General features: G+C 37.6%; 1 protein-coding gene across 6 annotated transcripts in view; it reads left to right on the forward strand.

Moving 5' to 3' along the window:
* Window positions 1-18,994, forward strand: part of LTBP1 (latent transforming growth factor beta binding protein 1) — a 222,444-nt gene that overhangs the window by 126,019 nt on the left and 77,431 nt on the right. For all 6 annotated transcript variants that reach the window (XM_063078353.1, XM_063078349.1, XM_063078350.1 and 3 more), the window contains exons 16-18: window positions 7,235-7,357; window positions 13,712-13,834; window positions 16,051-16,173. In XM_063078353.1, coding sequence (XP_062934423.1) covers window positions 7,235-7,357; window positions 13,712-13,834; window positions 16,051-16,173 — 369 coding nt within the window. The remainder of the gene's footprint in view (window positions 1-7,234; window positions 7,358-13,711; window positions 13,835-16,050; window positions 16,174-18,994) is intronic.

Genomic DNA, 18,994 nt, shown 5'->3' on the forward strand with positions numbered 1-18,994 from the left:
GACTTTTTGAAAATTTCCTATAATCACACCATTTTGGAGAAAAGTCCTACATTTGGCATTTGTTAGTTGTCATTTGTAAAGTTGATAATCTCTACCTCACAGGGCTGCTGGGTTTGGTAAATCCTAATATTCTTTTTCTACAACTCTCCTGTCATTATATATTTTTACATTGTTATCATCAAATGTGTACAGTGTTTTATATAATATTACTTAAATTTGGCATTATGCCTTTAAAATAAAAAACTTATTTGACTTTTTTTCCTGTTAAATAGCTTCATTAGGAATTGCCATTTCGACCCTTATATTCTGCAGGGATTTGATACCAGTTACCCTTTCTGTTTCTTTCACTGACTGTCTGATGAACTTGCTGAAACCATTAATGGCCTCTTTGTATTCATGCCATGTAAACTGGATCTTACTGATTGAAGTTTCTCCTTGGTTTATGCATTAGAACAGAAATTGGGGTAGAAACAGGTAAAATGTTAGCAGGTGTTGTCTTGGGGGCTACCTTTTTCCTAGTGTTTAGTTCAGGCACGCATCCCTTCATTCTCAATAGCTTATTATCCACTTCAAATATCTATCATTTTCAGACTCTGCCTAACACACATCATCCCTTAATGCTTTTTGGCAACTCTTGTTGGCTCTTCCTTAAGTGTAGCTGCTGCTTTCGACTTGTGGATTTCGGTCTTCTCTCAAGAGTCACTTTCATCATTCAGTACTGTATTCCTTGGACTTGACATTCAACCTGTAGTTGTTGCCCAGTCAGTCCCCACCTTTAATGACTGTTTCATCACCTTGGGTGCTGGCCAGTTCCTACTGGCTGCTTCAACCTGGACCTTTCTTAAGGGAAAGCAGCCTGTCAGGTACTTTTTATTTACAGGTTTCTCTGGACTCGCAGAGAGCTGGCTTGATTGAAACCTGATGAGAACCATCCCCCAAGGACACTCTTCTTATATTTAATTATTTAAAGGTACATTTGATATCTCTCATGCAGAGATCTTAGTTCCCGGTATTTAGACAGATTTGGGGCTAAGTGACCCCTCTCCCGCTTACTGTCATTATCTGTAACATGGGGATTGAAATACTTTCTCTGTAGGGCTTATTGTCAGAATTACATAAGTGATATAAAGCACCTAGTAAGGTGTCTGGCATAAGATAGGATGCAGTAAACATTATAACCCTTCTTTCCTCAACCATATTACCCTCCTCTTTACTACCCTTGCCCTGAAATATAAGAAATGTAGTAATAACTGATACCTGTTGAAATAAGTGATACGTCACATTTCTCTGAATAACTACATTCTCTTTGGCTTGCTTTGAGCTCATGTCATATGGTTTTTAACTGTCCCTATATCATTGGAGTTTTCTCTTATGAATTTAAGTAATGTGGTTTTCCTTTCAGCTTCTCAACATTTTTACTTAACTGGAATATACTTCTTGGGGATCGTGATACTTCTCTATAGAATCAATGATTCCTAACAAATGTTTAGGCTTTGATAATAATGCTGCTGTTTCCATTCTTTTACTTCATTATTTTTGCTCACCTTCATGAGGCAGAATATCTATCATCCATTGCATAGATATTAAACCCTTTTGGGGTTTACTTCATTGTCTTGATTTGCAGTTGAGTTCATGACAGACTCAGTGACCTGGGAATACAAATTTCTGAGGTTTTATCAGAGTAATCCTTCTTTGTTAGTCCCTAACTCAGTTAAGGATGCCTTTTTGACTCTCATTTAAGCTTGCTAAATAGAATATGTCTTAGGCAACTAAAGAACCTAGTATCTTTTAATCCACTTAACAGCTGGTTAGCCATAGTCTTAACCAAAACCAAGCACAGAGAACATACAGCATAAACATGGAGAGCTCATTGTTACCAGAAGTTTACTTCACACTAGGATTTATTTGTAGATTTCAAGATTCACTTAACTTTTGTGGAATACATGACTATTCATAGACTTATCTGAAATTGAAGACTTCCATATACATTTATTTATTTTGCATAGAGAGCAATTGAGCACAACATGTACCTTTTGTGGATTTTATAAAATGTGCCAACAGTTTTACCCCTAAATCATTATATGCTAAAGTAGTTTTCTAACCAGTCACTAACCTGCTTGTCAAACACTTGACTATGTGTGTACTAGATGCCAGAGAAGACTTGGAAGTATAAAAATAACTAAAACAGAAAAATCCTCCTTTTGAAGGCAGGGACCATGCCTGTATGGGAATTCTAATTATTATAACAAAAACTTCTTATGTAGTTTACAAGGGACTTTGACTTGATTGTTTCATTTGATCCTCACGACAATCATTCCTGTAGTACGGATGTGAAAACTGATTTCCAGACAGGTTAATGGACTTACCCAAAGCCATAGGTAATAAATGACAGAACTAGGGCACAACCCCGGATCTTTAATCTCCAAATCTGTATAATATCTCATGTACACCTTGTGTACGAGTACACATGAGAAAATTAGAGAACAAGACAATATACTGAAGACAATAAGGAAAATAAAAGTTCCTAGACAGGATAAATCTATGTGGGCTGGATGATGATGATGATGATGATGATTGCAAGCAGCAATAATAATGGCTCAGGGATTCTAGAGTTAGAGATGGCAGGTCTGCACCCCAGGTAGCTGCAGTTGAATTTTGCTGAAAGACAAAATGTTCCTCAGGAAAGGTGAGGTAGGAAGCCAGTAATTTGGTGAGACTGTGGATTGATTTTCTGATATCATCTTTGGATCGTTATGTAGGATGTACACAGCATTGGCTCTTCTCCAGTTCTGAAAAGCAGTGATGATTCTTTGAGGTTTGTGTAGCAAATTTTGGTCAGCAGCTCTGCTACTGCATGTTTTAACTTCAGATTTGACAGAGGGGGCCTGAGGTCCTGAGAGTTTATTATACTTCAAGTGCAGTTGAGGTGGTTTCATCACACTGGCCTGTCAAGCATCTGTCTCTCATTTTGCCACGCTTTCTTTTCCATTAAATCCGTTCTCATCATCTTTAGTATGAAAGAGCATGTGTGAAGAAAAATTAAGCAATTATTGAAATAATGGAACATTTGGGGTGGGGAGTAATGCTGTGTCGTCATGTAGTTATAGAGCTGGAATAAGATGCTTTCTTCCTATCTCAAATGGTACTCACTTATTGAAGCCTGTGTTGGTAACTAAGGAATTAAATGAAGTTAGATGGCCTCAGAAAAAGGATTGGCTCATAGTGTTGGCAGATTTATCTTCTTGAAAGTTCAGGAAGTAATACAGGTAAATTGTTGCTCTGAGACAAATTCTGGCCACCTCCAAGGAGCTGGTAGGTGAAGAGTAAGGGTGGAGAACTGCCTTGGGAGAGCATGACTGGGTGAAGTCAGCCACTGAACACCCTCTGCACCTGGTAGGTTATGCCCACCAGGGAGGAGCTTGGGAAGTCTGGCATGTTCCCAGGATACTAGGAAAGGAAATTTCAAAAAGGTTTCTGACACAGATGAATTATATCCCAGGACAATGAGAGAAATAGCAAGGTGGGATTGCTGGCCAGCTGAGAGTCATCTTTGTGAAATTGTGGGGAATGGAAACTTGCCAGAGAGGTGGAGAGAGGATAATGTCCTCAAATCCCCACAAAGGGGAAAGAAAGTGGAGTCCAAGAACTATTGACCACTGAACTTCATGTTGATCTTGACCAAGAAGTGGAGACTGCGTGATTCAATGATGAGGCGAAATATTTTTAAGAGAAGTGATGATTGTAAGAATCAGCCAGGGTTCATTAAAGACAGATCATGCCAGGATATCCTGACTGCCTTTTCTAATATTATTATTACATGAGCAGACTAGGAAATCTTACAGGCCTGGCATACCTAGTTTTTAACAAGGTATTTGTTAGTCTCTCAGGGCATTGTGGATGAGAGGGATCAAATTGGACTGGGTGATAGTATAGTAAGATGAGTGCATAAGTCTTTGAACTGTCATGTCCACAAAGTTTGGCCTTATAAATCTTTGGCAACTTACTTACTCTGGGAGATGTAATTAATTTATTGAATAGTAAGTACGGAATTGTTATGTCACAGAAGCCCAGTGGTAAATTGTTTGGAGTTTTGGAACCATTTTTCTATGGACACTGTGTTTTTCACAATGAATTTTGTGCCTGAGATAAAACACAAAGGCCTGTTGAACTTATTGTGTATATGCATTGGAAGAATTTGGGTAATAGGGATATTCTATAAGACCATGTCTTAGAGTAAGATGAGTTTTGAGCTCCAATTTGGAAAACCAAAGACATAATAATCTCCCTCTACTACCTGGCTGAGATGACCATGGGGGATGGATAGTGCGGTGGGAAGGAACCACCTTGCTCTCTGTGGCATTGATGGGAGATCCTCCTAAGGGTTGGAAGTAAGAACTGTGTGGACCAGGCCTTCTGCTTTCGTTGTCACCCAGGGCCCAGAAGTGTATGTCCTTGAGTAAATTAAAGAACACTGGAAACTATTGAAAGTTTTTAAAGTAGAGGAGCAACACCATTGATCAGATTTGTATTTTAGAGTGTTTGCTCTAGCTGCAAGCAAGATAATGGATTAGAGAGGGCATGACTTACAAAAACAAATTAAAAGACAGGCAGTAACCCAAGTGAGAGAGAATGGTAGTGGTAGGAATGAAATCAAGTGGGTGCATTTGAAAGGTATTTGGAAGGTAGATTGATGTGACTTGGAAATAAATTGAATGTGGGAAAAAGGGGAGAGTAAGGAATCTAGAAGAGATGACTCCTAAGTTTCTGACTTGGGCATTTGAGTAGATAGTGGTACCATATATTGACATGGGAAACAGTATAAGGAAAAGGCATGGGGGGGATCAGTTTTGGCTGTGACGTTTTGCCCCAGTGGGACATCAAGGAAATATCTAGTAGACGGAGCAGCTAGATGCATGGATCTGCAATTTGGGAGAGAACTCTGGGCTAAACATACATTGCTGAGTTTGTTTGACTCCACTTGCATCCACCAAGTGTTTTTATGTGTGGTTGCTCTCTAGACACCTTCCTTCATTACAGAGATTCTTCAATGATACCTTACTGTATAGTTATTTCCTCAAGAGTATAATCTCTACTAAGGCCATATACTCATTCAATTTCAACTGTTCTATCTACATGTAAATGACTGGGTTGACGTGATTCTGGTTCCATTCAATTATGTCTATAATAAGTAAAGAAAAGAATAAACACATCAGGCTACCCTAGATATTCAAGGCATTCTGCTTCATCATTAGTCATGATACTAGCCTAGACAAGGAGAGGTCTTATAAGTATCTCATGAATGAATGGTAATCTGCAATGTCAGTTAATTTACTTTAACTTGAGAAAATATGGTCTTAGAAATTGAATTTGCTGCTACATTCTGCAGCACTATAAATCACTTTCCCTGGTGCACGAATAATTAAAGAGAATAATCCATACATTTCTGAGCTTGTTAACATTTTGAAACCAAACCAGATACTAGACATGACATTTTCCCGTTGCTGTCTGGAATTTCCATGCCTAGTGTCTAGGCTCATTCTGTTCCATTATTTACTTTGGCTTTAATGCTTGGCTGCTTCTTTCAAGTTGTTTGCTTTCAGTGTTTACAAAAGTGGATTCCCACAACCAAGGAAAGGATGGATAATGAGTCAGTCTGGAAGCACTATTTTTGTCATCATGGACTCGGGTCAATTCACCATAATTAGTGATATTTTATGAAAGTGACATAGTACACCTAGGTGGTGCCATCTACTTGGCACTTCTCAATTGGCATATGGAATGCACACATGCACACACATGGACACCCTTTTGCTGTATTTTAGTAATACTCTATTTCTGAATTCCATTGTAAGAAAGATAGAATGTAGTTTTAATGAAATGCAAGGCAAATGAATGCAGTCTGAAGTCTGGATTGCTGAATTAAGACAAGATCTGTATTGTCAGTGTGCTTGTGACTCTCTACCTTAAGAGGATGGAAAGCTTTATTGCTTTCGTGGTGGGTAAAGAACATTAAGACATAAAATGGATGCAGTCAAAAGCCTCTTTGTCCTGTTGTTTGTCTGCCTTATGATTAAGGTGCTTTTATTAAGATATAGACCACTGTAAGATTAAGCCTAAATCATGATGTTGTGTGTGTGGTCTTAGTTATTTAGTTTAGGTTTTTCTTCATTAATTTTTGGTTAGTAATGCTACACTAGTGTCTGTCACTACAACATACAGTACACTTCTTAGGGACATTCAAATGAGGCACAGAACTCAAATTTTTCTTTTTGAATGACAGTATTCCAGTAGGAATTTAATGAATGTTTTTTGAATGAAATCAATGAAAACTTAGATAAGATTGTTTTCGATATAAATACTGTGTTGGCAAGTAATAAAAACAAGCCTAAACTCATAATTCTCTATTTAACTGTTTCTACCACTAAACTTTGTTTATGATAAAAGTAGTCCTGTTAAAAGGATGGCTTTGGATTCAGATCTCAGGACCAACATTTTCTTACTGTGTGGCCTCGGGCAAGTCATTGGATCTCTCTAAGTCTCAGTTCCTCCCTCTGTGAAGTGGTTAGCCCACATGGATTTTGTTAGGATTCAGTGAGATGATATATGTAAAGTGGCTACGTGCAGTAAGTGCTTCATAAAAATTAGCTGCTATCATTATTGTTATTGTCATTATCATATCTGCTTCTTCAGCCTATAACCTACCTGAAAACTGTACAACAGGCTGTGTTTGTCCGCTACATTGGTTTCTATCATATGGATTCACTGTTATCTTCGAGCATTTTATTAGAACCTTTTTCATCTTTCTGTGAAAACTTTCCTATGGCTTTTCTGGGTATCTTTTGCTTCTGTGAACCCTCCCGTCCTATTGAACTCATCAGTTCCATAACTACTTGCAAACCTCAACCCATCTTTGATTCTTTGGAATATTTTATTTTGTAGGAGATATTACTCTAAAACTACCCTTTCTCACTCCCCTACAAAAAGCCTTCCATCCTTCTTGAATTTATTTATAGAGCATATTTGATTCCTTTTTGAGTTTATTTCTGAAAGTAAGTGAAGGCATGGATGTCCGTGCAGCTCCCATCAGAGCTGATTATCCTCCTAACGATTAATTTGAAAGTTTATCTTAAAGAATCTGCCTTGTCAGCTGAAGGTCTACTATTTCCATTTCTGACCAAATTTAACTTTATTCATGTTTTGTTTTTGTTTTTTCCATTACGCAACGTTCTTCAAGATGTGGATGAGTGCCTGCAACCAAACGTCTGCACAAATGGTACTTGTTCCAACCTTGAAGGCTCCTACATGTGTTCCTGCCACAGGGGCTATAACCCCACTCCAGACCACAAGCACTGTAAAGGTAAATACTGTGATCAAATTTCCCATTTGCATTTGAACTTCATTTAAGAATAGATTGGAACAATTAGCCTTAGAGAAAGGAACCACACTACCTGCGTTTATTTTGACTGAGCTACTCGGAGCATATTTTAGTTGGCATCCTTGAAAGTGGCTCCTCATTGTGGTTAAATACAGTGCATGCCTATTTACGTGAAGGAAAACAACGTATTTTTAGACAGTGTCTGTACACCACAGATCTGTTTATTTAAAATTTTGTTCTGGTTATAAAAGCAATGCATGCAATTGCACAACTCTGTGAATATATTAAAAACCATTGAATTGTACACTTTAAATAGGAGAATTGTATGGCAAGGGTATTGTATCAGTAAAATTGTTGTTAAAGAAACCAGTATACCCTCATTGTAGAAAATCTAGCAAATACAGAAAGGTGAAAAAAATAAAATAAAATAAGTAACAGTCTCATAATCTTGTTCATATATTCATTTATATCTCATGAATATTTTATGTAAAGATTATGTTCCATGTACAATTTTGCCAGTAGTTTCTCATAAGCATTTTACATCTCATTAAATAACTCCTTTCAAACATTGTTTTTAAAGGCTGTATAATATTCCAATGTATTGCTGTATCAGTTTTCTTGCTGTTCTTCATGTGTTAAACAATTTTTTTCCAACTTTGTCATTATTCTGTGAAAAAAACTGTTAACAACCCTCTTTTATAAACGTTTTTTATATACCTTTTATAAGCGTTTTTTATAAACCCTTTTTTATAAGCCTTTATAAGTCCTTTTAGGATTATTTCTTTTATTATCACTTTTATTATTTATAAAAGTGGAATTATTAGGTAAAATATTCTGATTTTTTTTTACTATTTTAATAGAACATTAATTTCTAATTTTTGAATTTATATTTCTTGCTATTCTAAAAAGGTTTAGTATTTATTTTATATGCTCATTCCCTTTGATAGTTTCCTGAACACTTCTAATTATTAAACATTTATTTCATACATTTATTAAACATTTATATTTCTTCTTTCATAAAATTCTATTAATATCTTTTCCTGTTCATCAGGGTTTTCATTTTTAAAATCCATGTATATGAGCTCTTTATATATAAGATACGCATAAACGTGTGTATGTGTGTATATATGTTATATATACCTTTTTTGTGGTACATTGTTGTAATTTGTCCAAGGTCTGCCAAATTTTTCTTTTCATAATTCTTTTTTTTAAGTCTTAATTTTTCTTGTGGCCAAATCTATAGATTTTCTTTCTGCTTTCTATACTGCCTTTATACCTACAAGCACATTCTTTCAAAAAAAGAAAAGAGGAAATAAGTAAAATTTTTCTTCTTTCCTAAGTAAATGTCCCAATCCTAAGTGAAGGATCAAGGGTGATAATTAATTTCTCGCTATGGCAGTTAAGCAGTAAATGAATACTCTGACGTCCTATAAGAATTGAAACATCCTCCCCTGGCAGTAGGGAATTCACAGGCATCTTAATTTGGTGCCTTGCTTCTTTCGTACAGCAGAATACCAGCTACTCCTAGTGGAGCATCTAAAATGGGCACGTCTCCGTTTTCTCCTGGTCCTTTCCCTGTTGGCTCACACCCACCGTTGTCCTACTGACTCTTTAAGCCAGGAATCGCCTCAGACCAAATTAAACATGAGAATTCTCTAACAGATATTATTTCTCCCCCCATACACTGGATTAATGATGGATGAAGATCTCAAGCCTTGGAAGTCATTGTTAGTCTTTATTTGATTGCTCTGTCTAGTTTATTTTCATATCCTGTCATTTTATCTTCATTCTTCCCAATCCACCAGTTCTTTTCATCTGTCATTGATGAAGACTCCTGTAACTTGCCCCTATTCTTCGTCTTCCAAACCTATTTGCCACTATTGCGTTCTTCAGCTCGCATCCCCTGACGCACCCAACTTGTTGTCACTCACCCCTTCCCTGTGCGTGTTCTGTGCTTATTTTGACCCAAGCACTTGCTTATGACCGTCCTGCCTTTCTTATCCATCTTCTTTCTCACTGTTTACCTGAATTGTGGCTCTTCCAGAGGTTCACTGTGCAACTTTGGGCAAATAATCTCAGATTTCCAGACCTCATGTCATCCCTAAAATTAGGAATTGGGTTTGTTGAGTGAATGACTCATTACCACTCTCTTGCTCTTGGCCATTGTCATCCCAGTGGAGCCTGCTTCTCTAATAGGTCTCCCTGGATCCCCAGCACTCACTCCATCACCGTCAATCGATGCCATCGCTAGGAACACTCATTTCCAATCACTGTGGCCCTCGACTCAGCGGCTGCAGAGGCTGCTCTTCTTCCTTTCTTCTCATGTGTATCAGGAAACCAAGATGTTGCAGGTGCTGTGCTCAAAGGCAAATGTTCCTGATAGCTATAATCTCTCAGAGAACTTTTGCTCATTAGAAGAGATGCTTACCTGCAGCAGATAGTTATAGAGGATAAAATACATTAAAGGGCAGTATACTATCTCAGCTGAGTGATGAAGATTAACATTATCATTGATGTCATGTGAATATCGTGTACACCTGACATTGTTATGATGAGAGCACTTCACATCTATGCTATTCTTTCCAAAACCCATAATCTCAGTCTAATCATGAGAAAAACTTTAGATAAATACACTGTGGACATTCTACAGGGTTCTGGCCTATACTTTTTAAGACAGTTAAAGTCATGAAAAACAGGGAAAGACTAACTAGAGAGACAAGACAGCCGTTTACCCTACATTGGATCCTGGAATGGAAAGAGGACATGATTGGAAAAACTCATGAAATCCAAATGAAGTCCAGAGTTTAGTTAAAAAAAAAAAAAAAAAAAAAAAAAAAAGACAATATATCATATCCTAGCTCTGATACGTAGAATCTGTGTGAGCTTGGATAACTTATTTAATACTTTTCTAAGCCTCACTCTTCTCATCTGCGAAAAGGGAACACTAATGGTATTTACTAGAGTTGGTGTGAAGAGGATTTGTGAGATAACACAAAGACAGAGGATTCATGGGGAATCAGCTAATGCAGGGCAGAACACAACACGGGGTGGGGGTGCTGTTTGCTAAGTTAGAGGCACGAACAAAGTTTTCTTAAAGCCAAGAAGTGTGAGACTAATTCTGCTTGCGTGCTTCTGGGAAAGCGTCACCGAGGGGTTGCTATTTGAACTAGGTCTTAAAATATGGAATACCGATCAGAAACACATTTGAGTAGCTAGTTGAGAGGACGTTGAGAATGTTCCCAACATAAAGAGGTGACAAATGTTTGAGGTGATGGATGTACTAAGTACCCTGATACGATCATTACACACTGTGTAAATATACCCAAATATCATATTGTACCCCATAAGTATGTATAATTATCATGGGTCAATTAAGAAAAAACATTTTAAAAAAATTCAGAGACAGAAGTAGCTTAGAGGTTACCAGAAATGGGGGGAAGGAGAGGATAGTGAGAAGTTATTATACAGAGTCTGTGTTTAGGATGATGAAGAGGTTTTGGAAATAGGTAGAGGTAGTGGTCACACAGCACCGTGCATATAATTAATTCCATGCAGTTGTATGTTTAAAAGTGCTTAACATGGCAATCCTTATGTTATATATGTTTTACCACAATAGAAAAAAAGGAAAAAAATTGAATACAAAAGGGAGAAAGACTTATTAGCAGGCAGAGGAAATAACACATGCCAAAGCTTGGAGGACGGAGATGGCTGCTGTCTCCACTTGGCACTTAACCTTGCCTCCTCCTCTGACTCTGATGGTGTCTCCCCATCACAGTCTGGGACAGGAGCAGGCACGATCCCCATCCTCTGCTTTAGAAACCTACATGTACACTAATAGTTCTGCTTGTTCCCCCATTAAAGCCTTCCCTTTTTACATTAATAACATCTTTGTCTTTAATTATCTCATAATCTTTACCGAAACCCCGTTAGCTCACGGCTGTCAAACAACCCAGATCGTAAATCTGTCTGTTTTCCAACGTGCCAGCAACTGTGCCAGTCTTACCTTGTTGGTAGTCCTAAATACTGACCTTGTCTTCACATTACTAAATATACTGACATCTTTCTTCAGATTGTAAATATGTTACCTAATGTTTTAATTCATTACATGTTTCTCTTAACTCTATTGTTTCTGTACATTTTAGTATTGTATGTCCCAAATTTATAAATACTTAGAGAGAATCTCTGTTTTGATGCTGAGCTGGACTTGTCACAGTAATATGTGCAAAATTCTCTTAAAGAAATACCTTTCATGAGGAATAATGTTTTCTGTTCATCTCCCGGCACAAAAGAAAGACATTTGTATTGCATGCCTATTTTATTAGAAAGCTTTCTTTTGTCTCAGGAATTTTGTCCCTCATCAGAAAAGAAAAATATTTTTTATCTCTAGAATTAAACTGCCTCTGTTCCTCTTGGTCATTTAAAAAACCCCAAAATCACCTTGTTCAAGATACTGGTGTTGCCTCAAATAATTCCAAGTGTGTGTGTCATTACTTATAATGAATTACTTCTGACAGTCTTCCCAACATAGATGAGTAACTTATGTAAGATGTCTGGCATATCTTGACAGTACTTGGAATGGAGGTTATATCCTTGCTGCAAACATCTTCATATGGGAATGCTTAATTTGTCATCTTCTATGAGAAAGTCCAAAAGAGTCCAAAGCACTAAAAATGTTGTCAGACATTATATGAGATCCAACCAGCTACAAGAGCTATTGTTGGTATTAAGTTCGTGAACTGATGTCTCAAGTATTTTATAGAATGTGCTGAAAGGAACTATGATGTAGGCTGATCTTTGTTGGCAGCCACTCCTAAGCCTAATAAAATAATCCTTAAAGTGAAATTCAGCTTGCTTACTTAATTTCCCTATGGACAGTCAATAGTTGGCAGCCAGGAATTATTTATAAATAAAAGGGACCAATAATACAATCAGTGAAACAAGTAAAAATTTCTAGTCAGCTAAAGTAATTGGTATGAAAAATCAAATAAAATAAGAAATTCTTAAACTTCAGTTACATTAATAATTTGTGTGAGCTATTTCAGGAAACATGGGATAACCTAACACCTTGCTTATATCAGAATAAAATTCAAAAAGTTAATACCTCATTAGAGGTTAAGAAATACAACTTTGTTCAGAAAACAGGTAATTGTCAATAGCACTTGAGGGAAAGGTCTGTACAGTTAATTGAGTTTTCCTGGCAAAAACATTTAGATGCATTATAAGTAAGATATATTTAGAAGAAAACAATGGTCATACATTGATCTTGAGCACATGGTTATTTTCAAACAAATTCTGCTCATTTTATTTATTACCCCATTTAGATTAGGGCTCCTTTCTCCCCCTCTGCATATAGAGATAGTGTGTTTTTACATCTGTTCCCTCTGCTAATTCTCACAACGGACCTGTGGTGTAGGTGGTGAGGACCGATCCTACCATGTTTTCATAATCATAAGCTGACTAGCTATCCAGCAGGATGTGCTGAGGCTGTATTTGCACAGACAAGGCAAGACAGAATTATCTAATTAGGTCAGAGCAACATAATGGCCAAACAAAAAACATTTGGAAAACTAACTCTACTTCTCCCAGAAGTGTTCAAGTTATTGATGAAGCCAGTCCTTTACTTAAGTTGTGTGACGTTGTATACATGACATTTTCTAGGACACTTACTAAGAGTTGTATTCATTCTCAGGCAGTAGCTTTATCTTCCGTCAAGGCATTTTTAAAAATCCTCACTTATCACTTTCCCCTTTGGTATTCCAGCAGCCATCATAACATGACCATTTCTCTTGGCTTTGTTTCTTTGAAAATGAGCTCAGCATTCTTTAACACAACTGTTTGACCTTACAGTTCAACTTCTTCTAAATGAAGTAGAAATGTCTGTTTCCTTCCATAACTGCCTATATTTTGGTTTTGTTTTATAAATTCTTGATAGAGTTTTATTTCTGCCCTCTTTCATTTGGCTTAATGGGTCTGCTGTCTGGTAGCCATTATTTCGTGCTTCAGGTGCTGTCTTCTGTTTTCAACTCTTAAATATTTCATATTGTATTTCTGCTGTATCCAAAGTATGAGAGAGGGATGGTGAGGAGGTTGATGTTGTATTACAAGTAGCTTTTACCTATAAATTGATTGTCTATTTGTAGTTATTTCTTTTGTACAGTTCAGTATACTGAGGTTGATGCAAGGAGCATTGGTGGGCTGACACATACTAATGTGTATAGTGCCTCACATGAGAAGTACTCTTATTTTGTAATAATAACCTTAGAATGCATTGCAGAGAGCACTGCATTCCCCGGATATTCTCTTTTTCAAAACAGTTGTCATTGCTTGTGTTTACAGATATCGATGAATGTCAGCAAGAGAATTTGTGCATGAATGGGCAGTGCAGAAACACTGAGGGCTCCTTCAGGTGTACCTGTGGACAGGGGTACCAGCTGTCGCCAGCTAAAGACCAGTGCGAAGGTAGGAGTCTGGCAGCGTGAATTCCTGAGATTTCAGCTGAAGGCACCTGGTCTAAAATTACCTAGATGATTGCTTTATACTGCCAGAAAGCCGGGGTCTTTAACATAAATGAGGAGAGTCAATAAAACAAGGTGGAAAATAGTTAAATTTGAAAAATATGGCATTAGTGACCAGTGGCTGGGCATTAATATTAGGAAGAAAAATTATTGCTCTCTGTGTAATTCTTTACTACAGAAAGTAATTTCCATTTAAACATTTCAATTCATTTAAAAGTTTTACATGCTGGAATTTCAGCAATTAGAAGGTCATTATATTGGCTTGGTATTATGCTGTGGAATGTTAATGACTTTAGTTTTTGTGTGTATTTAGCTTTTTAAAGTTTTTGCTTTTTTGAAAAAAATCACTGAAGAAGACTTTTCAGTAAGACAAAAATAATGTCCCCCTTATTCTCAGAGATTAAGTTTGTGAAATATGTCCTGTTCCTACAGGTAATAGTGAGGATTCTGGACTTGCTGGGTTGACCTTAGACTTTTTCAAGAAATATTTTATTGAATTTCCCACGGAAATAACTTCAGTTCCCACTAAGATATGCTTCTTAAGCTTGAAGATATTATATTACTTTTGACAAGAACAAGTATCCAGAGTTCTTGAAAAGAAACTTGGTTTCTTATTTGAAAACAGAATCTACACAAGACCAGCTGTATTATTATAAGGCAACAAATCATAGCCATGTCTCTATTTAAATTCTGAATATTTAATCAGCTAAGAAGTTTCCTAGGATAGTGTTATACAAGTGACAATAAATGATGATAATTACAAAGGCTTCTACCAATATTATCATAACCTTCCCCAGTCTTCCCTTTTTAGAACATCATTATAATACCCAATCTAGAAGTGGAAAATGGTAGGACACACACATGCACATATACAGATAAATTTAGCAATTTGTTATAGGTTTTATGAGTCTCTGTCAGAGTTTTTATACTATATTTAATGACTCCTGACCCCAGTTACTTAAGGATTCAATGAATGCCTACTATGCATAGAAAACTACAAATGAATAGATAATAAGAGGTCAACACATGATACAATAAAGCCACTATATCCATAGTCCTTTCCTTTAAAGAGCCTTTGATGTTGCTGTCAAGGATAAGTCAGATACAATGAGAACTACTGACTTGATTATCAATGGTGGCAAAATCGTTTTAGGTGCCGAATGCTCTGATAGTCAAGCTGATGCTGTGATCAGCGTGCAGAGTAATGGCACAGGTGTGGCAACTGAGGTGTGTGTTAGATCTTACAGAATCACATTAGCAGAAGCAGGCAAATGTTCTCAAATGTTATAAACACAGTCCATCAATGAACATGAATTGAATGCCTACTCATAAAATGCTAAGTCATCTAAGGGGTAATAAAGGATGTGGGTACGTGAAATATATTAAGTGCCACTTATGTGTAGATGTGATACTTGTGTGTGTGTGGGATTCTGAACTCTGAATTGTGTTTACAGATGATCTCTAAGCCGAGGATGTGTGTGTCAAGGAAGAAAGATTCGGTGACAGTGTAGATATCAAATGGCTGAGAGAAGGGGAAGGGGCGTTAGATTTGGCCAGAAAATCATTGTTGTTGTTGAGAGAGAGAAACAAGGAGAAAGAATATGGAAGCCCAACTGCTTGGGGGCTGAAGGGTAAATTAGTGAAGAAGAAATGAGGACATATGTGCCATGACACTTTAGATCAGGGATTGGCAAACTTTTTCTGTAAAGCACTAGATAGTAAATGAATAAGTGTTGCTGTTTTTCAATAAAACTTTATTTATAGTAATAGGCGGTGGGCTGGATTTGGCCTGTGGGCTGAAGTTTGCTGACTCTTGCCTTAGTCTGTTACATGCTTAAGTGCTTTTAAACTCAGAGTGTTATAGTTGGATCTATAAAAGAAATCCTGGAAGCTTTGGTGAGATTTACAGATTATAGCAAAATACTTGTCACCTATCAGTGAACAGTGGGATTAATATATACAGAATCCTTAGCTCATTGTTTAAATTTTTAAGTTCATCTGGATTTTCCCTATTGGGGAATTACTGACCTTTTAATAGAGATCTGTTTAAGTCACAAAATGAAGACTCATGTAAGTTATGAACTAGATGGTTTATAGATCTCTTTTATGTGAATGATTGAAAGTATTTTTTGAAGCACCACTTCTCTCTCTTGCTCATAGATGTCGATGAATGCCAGCACCATCACCTCTGCAGTCACGGGCAGTGCAGGAACACAGAGGGCTCCTTCCAGTGCGTGTGTGACCAGGGTTACAGAGCATCTGCGCTGGGAGACCACTGTGAAGGTGAGAATTGCTCCTCATTTCAGAATCATAAAATGCCAGAATCAGAGGGAAATATGGACATCATCTCAGCCTCTGTCCTTGAGCCCAATCTTTTGACCTCACAATTGAAGATGTTAGTCCCTGCGAAGCATTTTTCCTGTGGTCACACAAATAGTGCAAAGAAGGGAGTCAAATCCAGGTTTTCTTTGCAAGGCTCAGCTCTCTCTTGTAGAATTGTGCCTGCTAAAGCTGTCAAGAATCAGTTTCACTTGACCAGTTACAGATGGTTTATCCTGGGTGCACAGTTCTGAACTATAACACCTTATTTATGTAGGAGCAACTTCCAGATGTTCCAAATAAGTAAATACAGCTCCATTTCCAGATAACTGGAAGGTTTTTAAGAGCCAAATTTTAATGCAGTTATGAGCTTTTTGCATAAAACGTTTCTAAAAGATATCCCTCTCTGCAGAGTTCAGGCTGCTGAGCCAGTCCTGTGTACAGAGAGGGGAATATCTTCTCCCAGCATGCTGCTCTCCCTCCTTTACCACCAGCCTGTCACTTGTGAACTTTGTGTGTGTTTGGTGTTCACCCACACAGGTTTTTTTTTTGCCAGCTCAACTGCTGCTTTACTACATCTAGAGTCTCTCAGTTGTGAAACCAGTAATGTGAGTGTGGCAAGGTTGTTTCCCTTGTGCAGTCAGAGTTTTTGAGTGAGAGTCTGAACCCCACCTTTGAGAAAGTGGATGAGCCTTTTAGTGAGTGGCTTGGGGCACACATTTCAGTGGCCCCAGATCATTTTTCATTCTCAGTCCACTTGGTTGGGAAGGATCCGTTGTAGTTTATAGCATTCTGCATTTCTGACCAGAGAACTGAGCACAAGCAGTCACAAAGTGGATCAGTCCCCATACCCTCCTGCCTTCCAGAGGGCAGTTTTGAAAGTTTCAAGCTGAAACATGGTGTTTGGAGAACTCTGTAACATATGGTTTAATGTTAATGATTCCACATAGTGGCATGCCAAGGTGGGAGGAGCAGTTTGTATTGGGCGGAGCCAGTCATGGAGGAATCTATTCTAGAACTAAGGTGCTGAAAACCTAAACTGACTGTCAGCATCTTGTCTGCCCTGCTTCTTGCCAAGCCAAGAGGGTAACCAGGCCATTTATCAAGTCTTGGGTAACCAATACGCATCAGAGGGCGTGCTTCTGTATTTTAGCTGTTTTAGTGGGATCGTAACAGAAGTCCCAAGTTTTTATTCTAAAAACATACATTGCATGAAAAGCCAAACAAAAACTTCTAGCCAACTTGTTCTTCTTTACTAATATATATTTTTATAAGATACAACTGTGTTCCATAAGAAAACTTCTTGTGGAATGCATAATCAGACTCTTTTCTTTTAAAGTCAAGGCTAATTTCCCTCGTGTCCTGGGTTAAAAGTAGGACTGAAGTCGATCCAACTAATTCAGAGCTTCCTTTGAAACTATATTAGCACTTCAGCCTGCTAATTCACAACTAGTGCTGTTTCCGACCCTCCCAGTGGTGTTCAGCTATAATTAACCGAGCTGTGACTGTTCACATGCCTCTCACAGCTGTGGGAGGAAGAGCCATCCTTCTTGTTGGCTTTTATATTTACATGTGTAATTTTCTTCTAATAACTCTGGCAAAGACCTTGTTTTCTTACAGTATTATCCTGTAATCCTGCTGGCCTCCTCTTAGAGTCAGCATCCCAAGTGTCATGCTCATTTCTGTGCGCTACTTATTCCCACATGCTCGGTTGTCACTCAACCTGCGATGATGGGTGACCTCAGTTGTCCTGGTTTTTAGCGGTCTCAGACATGTCAGCCTTCAAAGGCTCTGCCTCTGACTTTTTCTCCTTTCAGGCACAATCTTTAATCCTGCGTCTACCTTAATCTTTCCCCAGGCCCTCACTGAGGTTGTCGCTTCCTGCAAGTCCCTTGCAAAGCTTGACAAAATGACTCATTACTTACTCCATCTTCCTATAGCCCTTCATCCTTGGCTATTTCTTTGTGGACAAAATCAAAAACAGTGGGGAGAAGGGATGGCATTTCTTCTCTTCTGGTTTTTCTTTCCAAGTCAGAGTCATTCATTCACTCACCTTTGTATTCATTCAACAAATATTTATTTAGTGCCAAATTTGTGCCAGGTGCTATTCTAGGCACAGGACATACAACAGTAAACCAAACAAGCAGACATCCCTGCCCTCATGAAGCTGACAGTCTAGTGAGGGAGGTAACAATAAACATGAATAAAGTTTCTATAAACATTCATAATAGCAAAAATAGCAACCCAAATTCTCATTTAAAGGCGAATGAGTAAACACATTGTGATGTATTCATGCAATGGAATACTACTCAGCAATAAAGAGGATAGAACTATCGATACACACAACAACTTAGATGAATCTCAAAAATGTTATGCTGAGCGGAAGAAGCTAAACACAGAGGGGACACAGGAGAACCTATTGGGGTGATGGAAATGCCAATACCTTGACTGTGATGGTCAAGATTCATTGAACTGGGCTCTTAAAATAGCTGCATTTATTGTATGTCAATTATACTTCAGCAAGGTTTGAAAAATACATTTAAAAAAAGTGATAACCCACTTTAGTTGAGGCAAAGTCACATCAGCTATGTTTTATGTTTCAGGGTCAGTATTCAGAAACATTTTAAATCTAGGTGAATGCTCGTTATCATAACTTGTTTTTATTTTGAGAGAATGAAATCATAAGGCACTCTCTTTCTCTTTAGTTTGCCTATGAGTGGTACAGAAACTAGTTAATTGGTTGAGTTGGGTTCTATGAGGCACATTTAATTCAGTGTCACCATAC

The sequence above is a fragment of the Cynocephalus volans genome, chromosome 14 (assembly GCF_027409185.1).
Source record: "Cynocephalus volans isolate mCynVol1 chromosome 14, mCynVol1.pri, whole genome shotgun sequence".
Lineage (NCBI taxonomy): Eukaryota > Metazoa > Chordata > Mammalia > Dermoptera > Cynocephalidae > Cynocephalus > Cynocephalus volans.